The sequence below is a fragment of the Phyllobates terribilis genome, unplaced genomic scaffold (assembly GCF_046119375.1).
Source record: "Phyllobates terribilis strain yellow unplaced genomic scaffold, ASM4611937v1 Scaffold_9__5_contigs__length_417890890, whole genome shotgun sequence".
In the NCBI taxonomy this organism is placed as follows: domain Eukaryota; kingdom Metazoa; phylum Chordata; class Amphibia; order Anura; family Dendrobatidae; genus Phyllobates; species Phyllobates terribilis.
Window position 1 is genome coordinate 196,100,789 of NW_027362769.1, and position 19,789 is coordinate 196,120,577.

At 46.5% G+C, this 19,789-nt stretch overlaps 1 protein-coding gene across 1 annotated transcript in view; it reads left to right on the forward strand.

Moving 5' to 3' along the window:
• Positions 1-19,789, forward strand: part of DPP10 (dipeptidyl peptidase like 10) — a 685,122-nt gene that overhangs the window by 108,944 nt on the left and 556,389 nt on the right. The window contains exons 2-3 of the mRNA XM_073646140.1: positions 14,282-14,334; positions 14,413-14,494. Coding sequence (XP_073502241.1) covers positions 14,282-14,334; positions 14,413-14,494 — 135 coding nt within the window. The remainder of the gene's footprint in view (positions 1-14,281; positions 14,335-14,412; positions 14,495-19,789) is intronic.

Sequence of the window (19,789 nt, forward strand, 5' to 3'; positions counted from 1 at the left end):
GGATAATGCCCCGATCTGCCCCATATCTGAGGATAATGCCCCGATCTGCCCCATATCTGAGGATAATGCCCCGATCTGCCCCATATCTGAGGATAATGCCCCGATCTGCCCCATATCTGAGGATAATGCCCCGATCTGCCCCATATCTGAGGATAATGCCCCGATCTGCCCCATATCTGAGGATAATGCCCCGATTTGCCCCATATCTGATGATAATGCCCCGATCTGCCCCATATCTGATGATAATGACCCGATCTGCTCCATATCTGAGGATAATGCCCCGATCTGCCCCATATCTGAGGATAATGCCCCGATCTGCTCCATATCTGAGGATAATGCCCCGATCTGCCCCATATCTGAGGATAATGCCCGGATCTGCCCCATATCTGAGGATAATGTCCCGATCTGCCCCATATCTGAGGATAATGTCCCGATCTGCCCCATATCTGAGGATAATGCCCCGATCTGCTCCACATCTGAGGATAATGTCCCGATCTGCCCCATATCTGAGGATAATGCCCCGATCTGCCCCATATCTGAGGATAATGTCCCGGATCTGCCCCATATCTGAGGATAATGTCCCGATCTGTCCCATATCTGAGGATAATGTCCCGATCTGCCCCATATCTGAGGATAATGTCCCGATCTGCCCCATATCTGAGGATAATGTCCCGATCTGCTCCATATCTGAGAATAATGCCCCGATCTGCCCCATATCTGAGGATAATGTCCCGATCTGCCCCATATCTGAGGATAATGCCCCGATCTGCTCCATATCTGAGGATAATGCCCCGATCTGCTCCATATCTGAGGATAATGCCCCGATCTGCCCCATATCTGAGGATAATGTCCCGATCTGCCCCATATCTGAGGATAATCCCCCGATCTGCCCCATATCTGATGATAATGCCCCGATCTGCTCCATATCTGAGGATAATGCCCCGATCTGCCCCATATCTGAGGATAATGCCCCGATCTGCCCCATATCTGAGGATAATGCCCCGATCTGCCCCATATCTGAGGATAATGTCCCGATCTGCCCCATATCTTAGGATAATGCCCCGATCTGCTCCATATCTGAGGATAATGCCCCGATCTGCCCCATATCTGAGGATAATGCCCCGATGTGCCCCATATCTGAGGATAATGCCCCGATCTGCCCCATATCTGAGGATAATGCCCCGATCTGCCCCATATCTGAGGATAATGCCCCGATCTGCCCCATATCTGAGGATAATGCCCCGATCTGCCCCATATCTGAGGATAATGTCCCGATCTGCCCCATATCTGAGGATAATGCCCCGATCTGCCCCATATCTGAGGATAATGCCCCGATCTGCCCCATATCTGAGGATAATGTCCCGATCTGCCCCATATCTGAGGATAATGTCCCGATCTGCCCCATATCTGAGGATAATGCCCCGATCTGTTCCATATCTGAGGCTAATGTCCCGATCTGCTCCATATCTGAGGATAATGCCCCGATCTGCCCCATATCTGAGGATAATGCCCCGATCTGCTCCATATCTGAGGATAATGTCCCGATCTGCCCCATATCTGAGGATAATGTCCTGATCTGCCCCATATCTGAGGATAATGCCCTGATCTGCTCCATATCTGAGGATAATGCCCCGATCTGCCCCATATCTGAGGATAATGTCCCGATCTGCTCCATATCTGAGGATAATGCCCCGATCTGCTCCATATCTGAGGATAATGTCCCGATCTGCTCCATATCTGAGGATAATGTCCTGATCTGCCCCATATGTGAGGATAATGCCCCGATCTGCCCCATATCTGAGGATAATGCCCCGATCTGCTCCATATCTGAGGATAATGCCCCGATCTGCCCAATATCTGAGGATAATGCCCCGATCTGCCCCATATCTGAGGATAATGCCCCGATCTGCCCCATATCTGAGGATAATGCCCTGATCTCCCCCATATCTGAGGATAATACCCCGATCTGCCCCATATCTGAGGATAATGCCCCCCGATCTGCTCCATATCTGAGGATAATGCCCCGATCTGCCCCATATCTGAGGATAATGTCCCGATCTGCCCCATATCTGAGGATAATGCCCCGATCTGCCCCATATCTGAGGATAATGCCCCGATCTGCCCCATATCTGAGGATAATGCCCTGATCTGCCCCATATCTGATGATAATGACCCGATCTGCCCCATATCTGAGGATAATGCCCCGATCTGCCCCATATCTGAGGATAATGCCCCGATTTGCCCCATATCTGATGATAATGCCCTGATCTGCCCCATATCTGATGATAATGACCCGATCTGCCCCATATCTGAGGATAATGCCCCGATCTGCCCCATATCTGAGGATAATGCCCCGATCTGCTCCATATCTGAGGATAATGGCCCGATCTGCCCCATATCTGAGGATAATGCCCGGATCTGCCCCATATCTGAGGATAATGCCCCGATCTGCCCCATATCTGAGGATAATGCCCGGATCTGACCCATATCTGAGTATAATGCCCCGATCTGACCCATATCTGAGGATAATGTCCCGATCTGCCCCATATCTGAGGATAATGTCCCGATCTGCCCCATATCTGAGGATAATGCCCCGATCTGTCCCATATCTGAGGATAATGTCCCGATCTGCTCCATATCTGAGGATAATGCCCCGATCTGCCCCATATCTGAGGATAATGCCCCGATCTGCCCCATATCTGAGGATAATGCCCCTATCTGCCCCATATCTGATGATAATGCCCCGATCTGCCCCATATCTGAGGATAATGCCCCGATCTGCCCCATATCTGAGGATAATGCCCCGATCTGCCCCATATCTGAGGATAATGCCCCGATCTGCCCCATATCTGAGGATAATGCCCCGATCTGCCCCATATCTGAGGATAATGCCCCGATCTGCCCCATATCTGATGATAATGCCCCGATCTGCCCCATATCTGAGGATAATGCCCCGATCTGCCCCATATCTGAGGATAATGCCCCGATCTGCCCCATATCTGAGGATAATGCCCCGATCTGCCCCATATCTGAGGATAATGCCCCGATTTGCCCCATATCTGAGGATAATGCCCCGATCTGCCCCATATCTGAGGATAATGTCCCGATCTGCCCCATATCTGAGGATAATGCCCCGATCTGCCCCATATCTGAGGATAATGCCCCGATCTGCTCCATATCTGAGGATAATGCCCCGATCTGCCCCATATCTGAGGATAATGCCCGGATCTGCCCCATATCTGAGGATAATGCCCCGATCTGCCCCATATCTGAGGATAATGCCCGGATCTGACCCATATCTGAGTATAATGCCCCGATCTGCCCCACATCTGAGGATAATGTCCCGATCTGCCCCATATCTGAGGATAATGTCCCGATCTGCCCCATATCTGAGGATAATGCCCCGATCTGTCCCATATCTGAGGATAATGTCCCGATCTGCTCCATATCTGAGGATAATGCCCCGATCTGCCCCATATCTGAGGATAATGTCCCGATCTGCCCCATATCTGATGATAATACCCCGATCTGCTCCATATCTGAGGATAATGCCCCGATCTGCCCCATATCTGAGGATAATGCCCCGATCTGCCCCATATCTGAGGATAATGCCCCGATCTGCCCCATATCTGAGGATAATGCCCCGATCTGCCCCATATCTGAGGATAATGCCCCGATCTGCCCCATATCTGAGGATAATGCCCCGATTTGCCCCATATCTGATGATAATGCCCCGATCTGCCCCATATCTGATGATAATGACCCGATCTGCTCCATATCTGAGGATAATGCCCCGATCTGCCCCATATCTAAGGATAATGCCCCGATCTGCTCCATATCTGAGGATAATGCCCCGATCTGCCCCATATCTGAGGATAATGCCCGGATCTGCCCCATATCTGAGGATAATGTCCCGATCTGCCCCATATCTGAGGATAATGTCCCGATCTGCCCCATATCTGAGGATAATGCCCCGATCTGCTCCACATCTGAGGATAATGTCCCGATCTGCCCCATATCTGAGGATAATGCCCCGATCTGCCCCATATCTGAGGATAATGTCCCGATCTGCCCCATATCTGAGGATAATGTCCCGATCTGTCCCATATCTGAGGATAATGTCCCGATCTGCCCCATATCTGAGGATAATGTCCCGATCTGCCCCATATCTGAGGATAATGTCCCGATCTGCTCCATATCTGAGGATAATGCCCCGATCTGCCCCATATCTGAGGATAATGTCCCGATCTGCCCCATATCTGAGGATAATGCCCCCATCTGCTCCATATCTGAGGATAATGCCCCGATCTGCTCCATATCTGAGGATAATGCCCCGATCTGCCCCATATCTGAGGATAATGTCCCGATCTGCCCCATATCTGAGGATAATGCCCCGATCTGCCCCATATCTGATGATAATGCCCCATCTGCTCCATATCTGAGGATAATGCCCCGATCTGCCCCATATCTGAGGATAATGCCCCGATCTGCCCCATATCTGAGGATAATGCCCCGATCTGCCCCATATCTGAGGATAATGTCCCGATCTGCCCCATATCTTAGGATAATGCCCCGATCTGCTCCATATCTGAGGATAATGCCCCGATCTGCCCCATATCTGAGGATAATGCCCCGATGTGCCCCATATCTGAGGATAATGCCCCGATCTGCTCCATATCTGAGGATAATGCCCCGATCTGCCCCATATCTGAGGATAATGCCCCGATCTGCCCCATATCTGAGGATAATGCCCCGATCTGCCCCATATCTGAGGATAATGCCCCGATCTGCCCCATATCTGAGGATAATGTCCCGATCTGCCCCATATCTGAGGATAATGCCCCGATCTGCCCCATATCTGAGGATAATGCCCCGATCTGCCCCATATCTGAGGATAATGTCCCGATCTGCCCCATATCTGAGGATAATGTCCCGATCTGCCCCATATCTGAGGATAATGCCCCGATCTGTTCCATATCTGAGGATAATGTCCCGATCTGCGCCATATCTGAGGATAATGCCCCGATCTGCCCCATATCTGAGGATAATGCCCCGATCTGCTCCATATCTGAGGATAATGTCCCGATCTGCCCCATATCTGAGGATAATGTCCTGATCTGCCCCATATCTGAGGATAATGCCCCGATCTGCTCCATATCTGAGGATAATGCCCCGATCTGCCCCATATCTGAGGATAATGTCCCGATCTGCTCCATATCTGAGGATAATGCCCCGATCTGCTCCATATCTGAGGATAATGTCCCGATCTGCTCCATATCTGAGGATAATGTCCCGATCTGCCCCATATCTGATGATAATGCCCCGATCTGCCCCATATCTGATGATAATGTCCCGATCTGCCCCATATCTGAGGATAATGTCCCGATCTGCCCCATATCTGAGGATAATGTCCCGATCTGCCCCATATCTGATGATAATGCCCCGATCTGCCCCATGTCTGAGGATAATGCCCCGATCTGCCCCATATCTGAGGATAATGCCCCGATCTGCCCCATATCTGAGGATAATGCCCCGATCTGCCCCATATCTGAGTATAATGCCCCGATCTGCCCCATATCTGAGGATAATGTCCCGATCTGCCCCATATCTCAGGATAATGCCCCGATCTGCCCCATATCTGAGGATAATGCCCCGATCTGCCCCATATCTGAGGATAATGCCCCGATCTGCCCCATATCTGAGGATAATGCCCCGATCTGCCCCATATCTGAGGATAATGCCCCCGATCTGCCCCATATCTGAGGATAATGTCCTGATCTGCCCCATATGTGAGGATAATGCCCCGATCTGCCCCATATCTGAGGATAATGCCCCGATCTGCTCCATATCTGAGGATAATGCCCCGATCTGCCCAATATCTGAGGATAATGCCCCGATCTGCCCCATATCTGAGGATAATGCCCCGATCTGCCCCATATCTGAGGATAATGCCCTGATCTCCCCCATATCTGAGGATAATACCCCGATCTGCCCCATATCTGAGGATAATGCCCCCCGATCTGCTCCATATCTGAGGATAATGCCCCGATCTGCCCCATATCTGAGGATAATGTCCCGATCTGCCCCATATCTGAGGATAATGCCCCGATCTGCCCCATATCTGAGGATAATGCCCCGATCTGCCCCATATCTGAGGATAATGCCCCGATCTGCCCCATATCTGATGATAATGCCCCGATCTGCCCCATATCTGAGGATAATGCCCCGATCTGCCCCATATCTGAGGATAATGCCCCGATCTGCCCCATATCTGAGGATAATGCCCCGATTTGCCCCATATCTGATGATAATGCCCTGATCTGCCCCATATCTGATGATAATGACCCGATCTGCCCCATATCTGAGGATAATGCCCCGATCTGCCCCATATCTGAGGATAATGCCCCGATCTGCTCCATATCTGAGGATAATGCCCCGATCTGCCCCATATCTGAGGATAATGCCCGGATCTGCCCCATATCTGAGGATAATGCCCCGATCTGCCCCATATCTGAGGATAATGCCCGGATCTGACCCATATCTGAGTATAATGCCCCGATCTGACCCATATCTGAGGATAATGTCCCGATCTGCCCCATATCTGAGGATAATGTCCCGATCTGCCCCATATCTGAGGATAATGCCCCGATCTGTCCCATATCTGAGGATAATGTCCCGATCTGCTCCATATCTGAGGATAATGCCCCGATCTGCCCCATATCTGAGGATAATGCCCCGATCTGCCCCATATCTGAGGATAATGCCCCGATCTGCCCCATATCTGAGGATAATGCCCCTATCTGCCCCATATCTGATGTTAATGCCCCGATCTGCCCCATATCTGAGGATAATGCCCCGATCTGCCCCATATCTGAGGATAATGCCCCGATCTGCCCCATATCTGAGGATAATGCCCCGATCTGCCCCATATCTGAGGATAATGCCCCGATCTGCCCCATATCTGATGATAATGCCCCGATCTGCCCCATATCTGAGGATAATGCCCCGATCTGCCCCATATCTGAGGATAATGCCCCGATCTGCCCCATATCTGAGGATAATGCCCCGATCTGCCCCATATCTGAGGATAATGCCCCGATTTGCCCCATATCTGAGGATAATGCCCCGATCTGCCCCATATCTGAGGATAATGTCCCGATCTGCCCCATATCTGAGGATAATGCCCCGATCTGCCCCATATCTGAGGATAATGCCCCGATCTGCTCCATATCTGAGGATAATGCCCCGATCTGCCCCATATCTGAGGATAATGCCCAGATCTGCCCCATATCTGAGGATAATGCCCCGATCTGCCCCATATCTGAGGATAATGCCCGGATCTGACCCATATCTGAGTATAATGCCCCGATCTGCCCCACATCTGAGGATAATGTCCCGATCTGCCCCATATCTGAGGATAATGTCCCGATCTGCCCCATATCTGAGGATAATGCCCCGATCTGTCCCATATCTGAGGATAATGTCCCGATCTGCTCCATATCTGAGGATAATGCCCCGATCTGCCCCATATCTGAGGATAATGTCCCGATCTGCCCCATATCTGATGATAATGCCCTGATCTGCTCCATATGTGAGGATAATGCCCCGATCTGCCCCATATCTGAGGATAATGCCCCCGATCTGCCCCATATCTGAGGATAATGTCCTGATCTGCCCCATATGTGAGGATAATGCCCCGATCTGCCCCATATCTGAGGATAATGCCCCGATCTGCTCCATATCTGAGGATAATGCCCCGATCTGCCCAATATCTGAGGATAATGCCCCGATCTGCCCCATATCTGAGGATAATGCCCCGATCTGCCCCATATCTGAGGATAATGCCCTGATCTCCCCCATATCTGAGGATAATACCCCGATCTGCCCCATATCTGAGGATAATGCCCCCCGATCTGCTCCATATCTGAGGATAATGCCCCGATCTGCCCCATATCTGAGGATAATGTCCCGATCTGCCCCATATCTGAGGATAATGCCCCGATCTGCCCCATATCTGAGGATAATGCCCCGATCTGCCCCATATCTGAGGATAATGCCCCGATCTGCCCCATATCTGATGATAATGCCCCGATCTGCCCCATATCTGAGGATAATGCCCCGATCTGCCCCATATCTGAGGATAATGCCCCGATCTGCCCCATATCTGAGGATAATGCCCCGATTTGCCCCATATCTGATGATAATGCCCTGATCTGCCCCATATCTGATGATAATGACCCGATCTGCCCCATATCTGAGGATAATGCCCCGATCTGCCCCATATCTGAGGATAATGCCCCGATCTGCTCCATATCTGAGGATAATGCCCCGATCTGCCCCATATCTGAGGATAATGCCCGGATCTGCCCCATATCTGAGGATAATGCCCTGATCTGCCCCATATCTGAGGATAATGCCCGGATCTGACCCATATCTGAGTATAATGCCCCGATCTGACCCATATCTGAGGATAATGTCCCGATCTGCCCCATATCTGAGGATAATGTCCCGATCTGCCCCATATCTGAGGATAATGCCCCGATCTGTCCCATATCTGAGGATAATGTCCCGATCTGCTCCATATCTGAGGATAATGCCCCGATCTGCCCCATATCTGAGGATAATGCCCCGATCTGCCCCATATCTGAGGATAATGCCCCGATCTGCCCCATATCTGAGGATAATGCCCCTATCTGCCCCATATCTGATGTTAATGCCCCGATCTGCCCCATATCTGAGGATAATGCCCCGATCTGCCCCATATCTGAGGATAATGCCCCGATCTGCCCCATATCTGAGGATAATGCCCCGATCTGCCCCATATCTGAGGATAATGCCCCGATCTGCCCCATATCTGAGGATAATGCCCCGATCTGCCCCATATCTGATGATAATGCCCCGATCTGCCCCATATCTGAGGATAATGCCCCGATCTGCCCCATATCTGAGGATAATGCCCCGATCTGCCCCATATCTGAGGATAATGCCCCGATCTGCCCCATATCTGAGGATAATGCCCCGATTTGCCCCATATCTGAGGATAATGCCCCGATCTGCCCCATATCTGAGGATAATGTCCCGATCTGCCCCATATCTGAGGATAATGCCCCGATCTGCCCCATATCTGAGGATAATGCCCCGATCTGCTCCATATCTGAGGATAATGCCCCGATCTGCCCCATATCTGAGGATAATGCCCGGATCTGCCCCATATCTGAGGATAATGCCCCGATCTGCCCCATATCTGAGGATAATGCCCGGATCTGACCCATATCTGAGTATAATGCCCCGATCTGCCCCACATCTGAGGATAATGTCCCGATCTGCCCCATATCTGAGGATAATGTCCCGATCTGCCCCATATCTGAGGATAATGCCCCGATCTGTCCCATATCTGAGGATAATGTCCCGATCTGCTCCATATCTGAGGATAATGCCCCGATCTGCCCCATATCTGAGGATAATGTCCCGATCTGCCCCATATCTGATGATAATGCCCTGATCTGCTCCATATCTGAGGATAATGCCCCGATCTGCCCCATATCTGAGGATAATGCCCCGATCTGCCCCATATCTGAGGATAATGCCCCGATCTGCCCCATATCTGAGGATAATGCCCCGATCTGCCCCATATCTGAGGATAATGCCCCGATCTGCCCCATATCTGAGGATAATGCCCCGATTTGCCCCATATCTGATGATAATGCCCCGATCTGCCCCATATCTGATGATAATGACCCGATCTGCTCCATATCTGAGGATAATGCCCCGATCTGCCCCATATCTGGGGATAATGCCCCGATCTGCTCCATATCTGAGGATAATGCCCCGATCTGCCCCATATCTGAGGATAATGCCCGGATCTGCCCCATATCTGAGGATAATGTCCCGATCTGCCCCATATCTGAGGATAATGTCCCGATCTGCCCCATATCTGAGGATAATGCCCCGATCTGCTCCACATCTGAGGATAATGTCCCGATCTGCCCCATATCTGAGGATAATGCCCCGATCTGCCCCATATCTGAGGATAATGTCCCGATCTGCCCCATATCTGAGGATAATGTCCCGATCTGTCCCATATCTGAGGATAATGTCCCGATCTGCCCCATATCTGAGGATAATGTCCCGATCTGCCCCATATCTGAGGATAATGTCCCGATCTGCTCCATATCTGAGGATAATGCCCCGATCTGCCCCATATCTGAGGATAATGTTCCGATCTGCCCCATATCTGAGGATAATGCCCCGATCTGCTCCATATCTGAGGATAATGCCCCGATCTGCTCCATATCTGAGGATAATGCCCCGATCTGCCCCATATCTGAGGATAATGTCCCGATCTGCCCCATATCTGAGGATAATGCCCCGATCTGCCCCATATCTGATGATAATGCCCCATCTGCTCCATATCTGAGGATAATGCCCCGATCTGCCCCATATCTGAGGATAATGCCCCGATCTGCCCCATATCTGAGGATAATGCCCCGATCTGCCCCATATCTGAGGATAATGTCCCGATCTGCCCCATATCTTAGGATAATGCCCCGATCTGCTCCATATCTGAGGATAATGCCCCGATCTGCCCCATATCTGAGGATAATGCCCCGATGTGCCCCATATCTGAGGATAATGCCCCGATCTGCTCCATATCTGAGGATAATGCCCCGATCTGCCCCATATCTGAGGATAATGCCCCGATCTGCCCCATATCTGAGGATAATGCCCCGATCTGCCCCATATCTGAGGATAATGTCCCGATCTGCCCCATATCTGAGGATAATGCCCCGATCTGCCCCATATCTCAGGATAATGCCCCGATCTGCCCCATATCTGAGGATAATGTCCCGATCTGCCCCATATCTGAGGATAATGTCCCGATCTGCCCCATATCTGAGGATAATGCCCCGATCTGTTCCATATCTGAGGATAATGTCCCGATCTGCTCCATATCTGAGGATAATGCCCCGATCTGCCCCATATCTGAGGATAATGCCCCGATCTGCTCCATATCTGAGGATAATGTCCCGATCTGCCCCATATCTGAGGATAATGTCCTGATCTGCCCCATATCTGAGGATAATGCCCCGATCTGCTCCATATCTGAGGATAATGCCCCGATCTGCCCCATATCTGAGGATAATGTCCCGATCTGCTCCATATCTGAGGATAATGCCCCGATCTGCTCCATATCTGAGGATAATGTCCCGATCTGCTCCATATCTGAGGATAATGTCCCGATCTGCCCCATATCTGATGATAATGCCCCGATCTGCCCCATATCTGATGATAATGTCCCGATCTGCCCCATATCTGAGGATAATGTCCCGATCTGCCCCATATCTGAGGATAATGTCCCGATCTGCCCCATATCTGATGATAATGCCCCGATCTGCCCCATGTCTGAGGATAATGCCCCGATCTGCCCCATATCTGAGGATAATGCCCCGATCTGCCCCATATCTGAGGATAATGCCCCGATCTGCCCCATATCTGAGTATAATGCCCCGATCTGCCCCATATCTGAGGATAATGTCCCGATCTGCCCCATATCTCAGGATAATGCCCCGATCTGCCCCATATCTGAGGATAATGCCCCGATCTGCCCCATATCTGAGGATAATGCCCCGATCTGCCCCATATCTGAGGATAATGCCCCGATCTGCCCCATATCTGAGGATAATGCCCCCGATCTGCCCCATATCTGAGGATAATGTCCTGATCTGCCCCATATCTGAGGATAATGCCCCGATCTGCTCCATATCTGAGGATAATGCCCCGATCTGCTCCATATCTGAGGATAATGCCCCGATCTGCCCCATATCTGAGGATAATGTCCTGATCTGCCCCATATCTGAGGATAATGCCCCGATCTGCTCCATATCTGAGGATAATGCCCCGATCTGCCCCATATCTGAGGATAATGTCCTGATCTGCCCCATATCTGAGGATAATGCCCCGATCTGCTCCATATCTGAGGATAATGCCCCCATCTGCTCCATATCTGAGGATAATGCCCCAATCTGCCCCATATCTGAGGATAATGCCCCGATCTGCCCCATATCTGAGTATAATGCCCCGATCTGCCCCATATCTGAGGATAATGCCCCGATCTGCCCCATATCTGAGGATAATGCCCCGATCTGCCCCATATCTGAGGATAATGTCCCGATCTGCCCCATATCTGAGGATAATGCCCCGATCTGCCCCATATCTGATGATAATGCCCCGATCTGCCCCATATCTGAGGATAATGCCCCGATCTGCTCCATATCTGAGGATAATGCCCCGATCTGCCCCATATCTGATGATAATGCCCCGATCTTCCCCATATCTGAGTATAATGCCCCGATCTGCCCCATATCTGAGGATAATGCCCCGATCTGCCCCATATCTGAGGATAATTCCCCGATCTGCCCCGTATCTGAGGATAATGTCCCGATCTGCCCCATATCTGAGGATAATGCCCCGATCTGCCCCATATCTGATGATAATGCCCCGATCTGCTCCATATCTGAGGATAATGCCCCGATCTGCCCCATATCTCAGGATAATGTCCCGATGTGCCCCATATCTCAGGATAATGCCCCGATCTGCCCCATATCTGAGGATAATGCCCCGATCTGCCCCATATCTGAGGATAATGCCCCGATCTGCCCCATATCTGAGGATAATGCCCCCGATCTGCCCCATATCTGAGGATAATGTCCTGATCTGCCCCATATCTGATGATAATGCCCCGATCTGCCCCATATCTGAGGATAATGTCCTGATCTGCCCCATATCTGAGGATAATGCCCCGATCTGCTCCATATCTGAGGATAATGCCCCGATCTGCCCCATATCTGAGGATAATGCCCCGATCTGCTCCATATCTGAGGATAATGCCCCGATCTGCCCCATATCTGATGATAATGCCCCGATCTGCCCCATATCTGAGGATAATGTCCCGATCTGCCCCATACCTGAGGATAATGCCCCGATCTGCCCCATATCTGAGGATAATGCCCCGATCTGCCCCATATCTGAGGATAATGTCCTGATCTGCCCCATATCTAAGGATAATGCCCCGATCTGCCCCATATCTGAGGATAGTGCACCGATCTGCCCCATATCTGAGGATAATGCCCCGATCTGCCCCATATCTGAGGATAATGCCCCGATCTGCCCCATATCTGAGGATAATGCCCCGATCTGCCCCATATCTGAGGATAATGCCCAGATCTGCCCCATATCTGAGGATAATGCCCTGATCTGCCCCATATCTGAGGATAATGCCCCGATCTGCCCCATATCTGAGGATAATGTCCCGATCTGCCCCATTTCTGAGGATAATGCCCCGATCTGCCCCATATCTGAGGATAATGCCCCGATCTGCCCCATATCTGAGGATAATGCCCCGATCTGCCCCATATCTGAGGATAATGCCCCGATCTGCCCCATATCTGAGGATAATGCCCCGATCTGCCCCATATCTGATGATAATGCCCCGATCTGCCCCATATCTGAGGATAATGCCCCAATCTGCCCCATATCTGAGGATAATGCCCAGATCTGCCCCATATCTGAGGATAATGCCCTGATCTGCTCCATATCTGAGGATAATGCCCCGATCTGCCCCATATCTGAGGATAATGCCCCGATCTGCCCCATATCTGAGGATAATGTCCCGATCTGCCCCATATCTGAGGATAATGCCCCGATCTGCCCCATATCTGTGGATAATGCCCCGATCTGCCCCATATCTGAGGATAATGCCCCGATCTGCCCCATATCTGAGGATAATGTCCCGATCTGCCCCATATCTGAGGATAATGCCCCGATCTGCCCCATATCTGAGGATAATGCCCCGATCTGCCCCATATCTGAGGATAATGCCCCGATCTGCTCCATATCTGAGGATAATGCCCCGATCTGCCCCATATCTGAGGATAATGTCCTGATCTGCCCCATATCTGAGGATAATGCCCCGATCTGCCCCATATCTGAGGATAATGTCCTGATCTGCCCCATATCTGAGGATAATGCCCCGATCTGCCCCATATCTGAGGATAATGCCCGGATCTGCCCCATATCTGAGGATAATGCCCCGATCTGCCCCATATCTGAGGATGTTATCCTCGGTCTGTCGGTTTGTACGTTCCCTTGTATTATAGGATTATTAGTCCCGTGCAGCTTTCAGCGGTTGCAGAGGATGTGGAACTGATAGTGTGTGGCCGCGGCTCCCGGTCTGATGTGATTGTGCGCTGGTGATAATCCCTCTCTTCCTCTCTACTTGCAGGTGTTTCATTATTCGTTCACGGCCTCCTACGTGATCTACAACATCCACACCAGGTGCGTGCGCCGCTCCCCCGATCTCCGGCCGGATCTCCGCTTCTACTTCCAGTCTGATGTCTGATATTTGTGTTGCAGGGAGGTCTGGGAGCTGAACCCCCCGGAGGTGGAGGACTCGGTGCTGCAGCACGCAGCGTGGGGGGTGACGGGGCAGCAGCTGGTAAGACCCTGTGCAATATTCTCATATATGCATCATATATCCATCAGATATCCATCAGATATCCATCAGATATCCATCATATAGCCATCATATACCCATCATATAGCCATCAGATATCCATCAGATATCCATCATATATCCATCATATACCCATCATATAGCCATCATATACCCATCATATAGCCATCATATAGCCATCATATAGCCATCATATAGCCATCAGATATCCATTAGATATCCATTAGATATCCATCAGATATCCATCATATAGCCATCATATAGCCATCATATAGCCATCATATAGCCATCATATATCCATCAGATATCCATCATATAGCCATCATATATCCATCATATATCCATCATATAGCCATCATATATCCATCATATAGCCATCATATATCCATCAGATATCCATCATATATCCATCATATACCCATCATATACCCATCATATATCCATCATATAGCCATCATATAGCCATCATATAGCCATCATATAGCCATCATATATCCATCATATAGCCATCATATAGCCATCATATAGCCATCATATATCCATCATATATCCATCATATAGCCATCATATAGCCATCATATAGCCATCATATAGCCATCATGTAGCCATCATGTAGCCATCAAATATCCATCATATAGCCATCATATAGCCATCATATAGCCATCACATATCCATCACATAGCCATCATATACCCATCATATACCCATCATATATCCATCATATAGCCATCATATAGCCATCATATAGCCATCATATAGCCATCATATATCCATCATATAGCCATCATATAGCCATCATATAGCCATCATATACCCATCATATAGCCATCATATAGCCATCATATAGCCATCACATATCCATCACATAGCCATCATATACCCATCATATACCCATCATATATCCATCATATAGCCATCATATAGCCATCATATAGCCATCATATAGCCATCACATATCCATCACATAGCCATCATATACCCATCATATACCCATCATATATCCATCATATAGCCATCATATAGCCATCATGTAGCCATCATATAGCCATCAAATATCCATCATATATCCATCATATAGCCATCATATAGCCATCATATATCCTTCATATAGCCATCATATAGCCATCACATATCCATCACATAGCCATCACATATCCATCATATAGCCATCATATATCCATCAGATATTCATTATATATCCATCATATAGCCATCATATATCCATCATATATCCATCATATATCCATCATATAGCCATCATATAGCCATCAGATATCCATCATATATCCATCATATAACCATCATATATCCATCATATAGCCATCAGATATCCATCACATAGCCATCACATAGCCATCATATATCCATCAGATATCCATCAGATATCCATCATATATCCATCATATAGCCATCATATAGCCATCATATATCCATCATATAGCCATCATATAGCCATCATATAGCCATCATATATCCATCATATAGCCATCATATAGCCATCATATAGCCATCATATATCCATCAGATATCCATCATATAGCCATCATATAGCCATCATATAGCCATCATATATCCATCATATAGCCATCATATATCCATCATATAGCCATCATATAGCCATCATATATCCATCATATATCCATCATATAGCCATCATATAGCCATCATATAGCCATCATATATCCATCATATAGCCATCATATAGCCATCATATAGCCATCATATATCCATCATATATCCATCATATAGCCATCATATAGCCATCATATATCCATCATATAGCCATCATATAGCCATCATATATCCATCATATATCCATCATATAGCCATCATATAGCCATCATATATCCATCATATAGCCATCATATATCCATCAAATATCCATCATATATCCATCATATAGCCATCATATATCCTTCATATAGCCATCGTATAGCCATCATATAGCCATCATATATCCATCATATATCCATCACATAGCCATCATATATCCATCATATAGCCATCATATATCCATCAGATATTCATTATATATCCATCATATAGCCATCATATATCCATCAGATATCCATCAGATATCCATCATATATCCATCAGATATTCATTATATATCCATCATATAGCCATCATATATCCATCAGATATCCATCAGATATCCATCATATATCCATCATATAGCCATCATATAGCCATCATATATCCATCATATAACCATCATATGTCCATCATATAGCCATCATATAGCCATCAGATATCCATCATATAGCCATCATATAGCCATCATATATCCATCAGATATCCATCAGATATCCATCATATAGCCATCATATAGCCATCATATATCCATCATATATCCATCATATAGCCATCATATATCCATCATATATCCATCATATAGCCATCATATATCCATCATATATCCATCATATAGCCATCATATAGTCATCATATAGCCATCATATATCCATCATATAGCCATCATATATCCATCATATAGCCATCATATATCCATCATATATCCATCATATATCCATCATATAGCCATCATATAGCCATCATATATCCATCATATAGCCATCATATAGCCATCATATATCCATCATATAGCCATCATATAGCCATCATATATCCATCATATAGCCATCATATAGCCATCATATACCCATCATATAGCCATCATATATCCATCATATCTCCATCATATAGCCATCATATACCCATCATATAGCCATCATATAGCCATCATATAGCCATCATATATCCATCATATAGCCATCATATAGCCATCATATACCCATCATATACCCATAATATAGCCATCATATAGCCATCATATAGCCGTCATATATCCATCATATAGCCATCATATAGCCATCATATAGCCATCATATACCCATCATATATCCATCATATAGCCATCATATATCCATCATATATCCATCATATAGCCATCATATAGCCATCATATATCCATCATATATCCATCATATAGCCATCATATATCCATCATATAGCCATCATATATCCATCATATAGCCATCATATAGCCATCATATAGCCATCATATAGCCATCATAGACCCATCATATACCCATCATATAGCCATCATATATCCATCATATATCCATCATATAGCCATCATATACCCATCATATAGCCATCATATAGCCATCATATATCCATCATATACCCATCATATACCCATCATATACCCATCATATACCCATCATATAGCCATCATATACCCATCATATATCCATCATATAGCCATCATATAGCCATCATATAGCCATCATATAGCCATCATATATCCATCATATAGCCATCATATATCCATCATATAGCCATCATATAGCCATCATATATCCATCATATAGCCATCATATAGCCATCATATAGCCATCATATATCCATCATATAGCCATCATATAGCCATCATATAGCCATCATATATCCATCATATAGCCATCATATAGCCATCATATATCCATCAGATATCCATCATATATCCATCATATAGCCATCATATATCCATCATATAGCCATCATATATCCATCATATAGCCATCATATAGCCATCATATATCCATCATATATCCATCATATATCCATCATATAGCCATCATATATCCATCATATAGCCATCATATAGCCATCATATAGCCATCATATATCCATCATATATCCATCATATATCCATCATATAGCCATCATATATCCATCATATATCCATCATATAGCCATCATATATCCATCATATAGCCATCATATATCCATCATATATCCATCATATATCCATCATATATCCATCATATAGCCATCATATATCCATCATATATCCATCATATAGCCATCATATAGTCATCATATAGCCATCATATATCCATCATATAGCCATCATATATCCATCATATAGCCATCATATATCCATCATATATCCATCATATATCCATCATATATCCATCATATAGCCATCATATAGCCATCATATATCCATCATATAGCCATCATATAGCCATCATATATCCATCATATAGCCATCATATAGCCATCATATATCCATCATATAGCCATCATATAGCCATCATATACCCATCATATAGCCATCATATATCCATCATATCTCCATCATATAGCCATCATATACCCATCATATAGCCATCATATAGCCATCATATATCCATCATATAGCCATCATATAGCCATCATATAGCCATCATATACCCATAATATAGCCATCATATAGCCATCATATAGCCGTCATATATCCATCATATAGCCATCATATAGCCATCATATACCCATCATATATCCATCATATAGCCATCATATATCCATCATATAGCCATCATATAGCCATCATATAGCCATCATATATCCATCATATATCCATCATATAGCCATCATATATCCATCATATAGCCATCATATAGCCATCATATATCCATCATATAGCCATCATATAGCCATCATATAGCCATCATATAGCCATCAAATAGCCATCATATAGCCATCATATAGCCATCATATACCCATCATATAGCCATCATATATCCATCATATATCCATCATATAGCCATCATATAGCCATCATATACCCATCATATAGCCATCATATAGCCATCATATATCCATCATATACCCATCATATACCCATCATATACCCATCATATACCCATCATATAGCCATCATATAGCCATCATATATCCATCATATAGCCATCATATAGCCATCATATACCCATCATATACCCATCATATATCCATCATATATCCATCATATAGCCATCATATATCCATCATATAGCCATCATATAGCCATCATATATCCATCATATAGCCATCATATAGCCATCATATAGCCATCATATATCCATCATATAGCCATCATATAGCCATCATATAGCCATCATATATCCATCATATAGCCATCATATAGCCATCATATATCCATCAGATATCCATCATATATCCATCATATAGCCATCATATATCCATCATATAGCCATCATATATCCATCATATAGCCATCATATAGCCATCATATATCCATCATATATCCATCATATATCCATCATATAGCCATCATATATCCATCATATAGCCATCATATAGCCATCATATATCCATCATATATCCATCATATATCCATCATATAGCCATCATATATCCATCATATATCCATCATATAGCCATCATATATCCATCATATAGCCATCATATATCCATCATATATCCATCATATATCCATCATATAGCCATCATATAGCCATCATA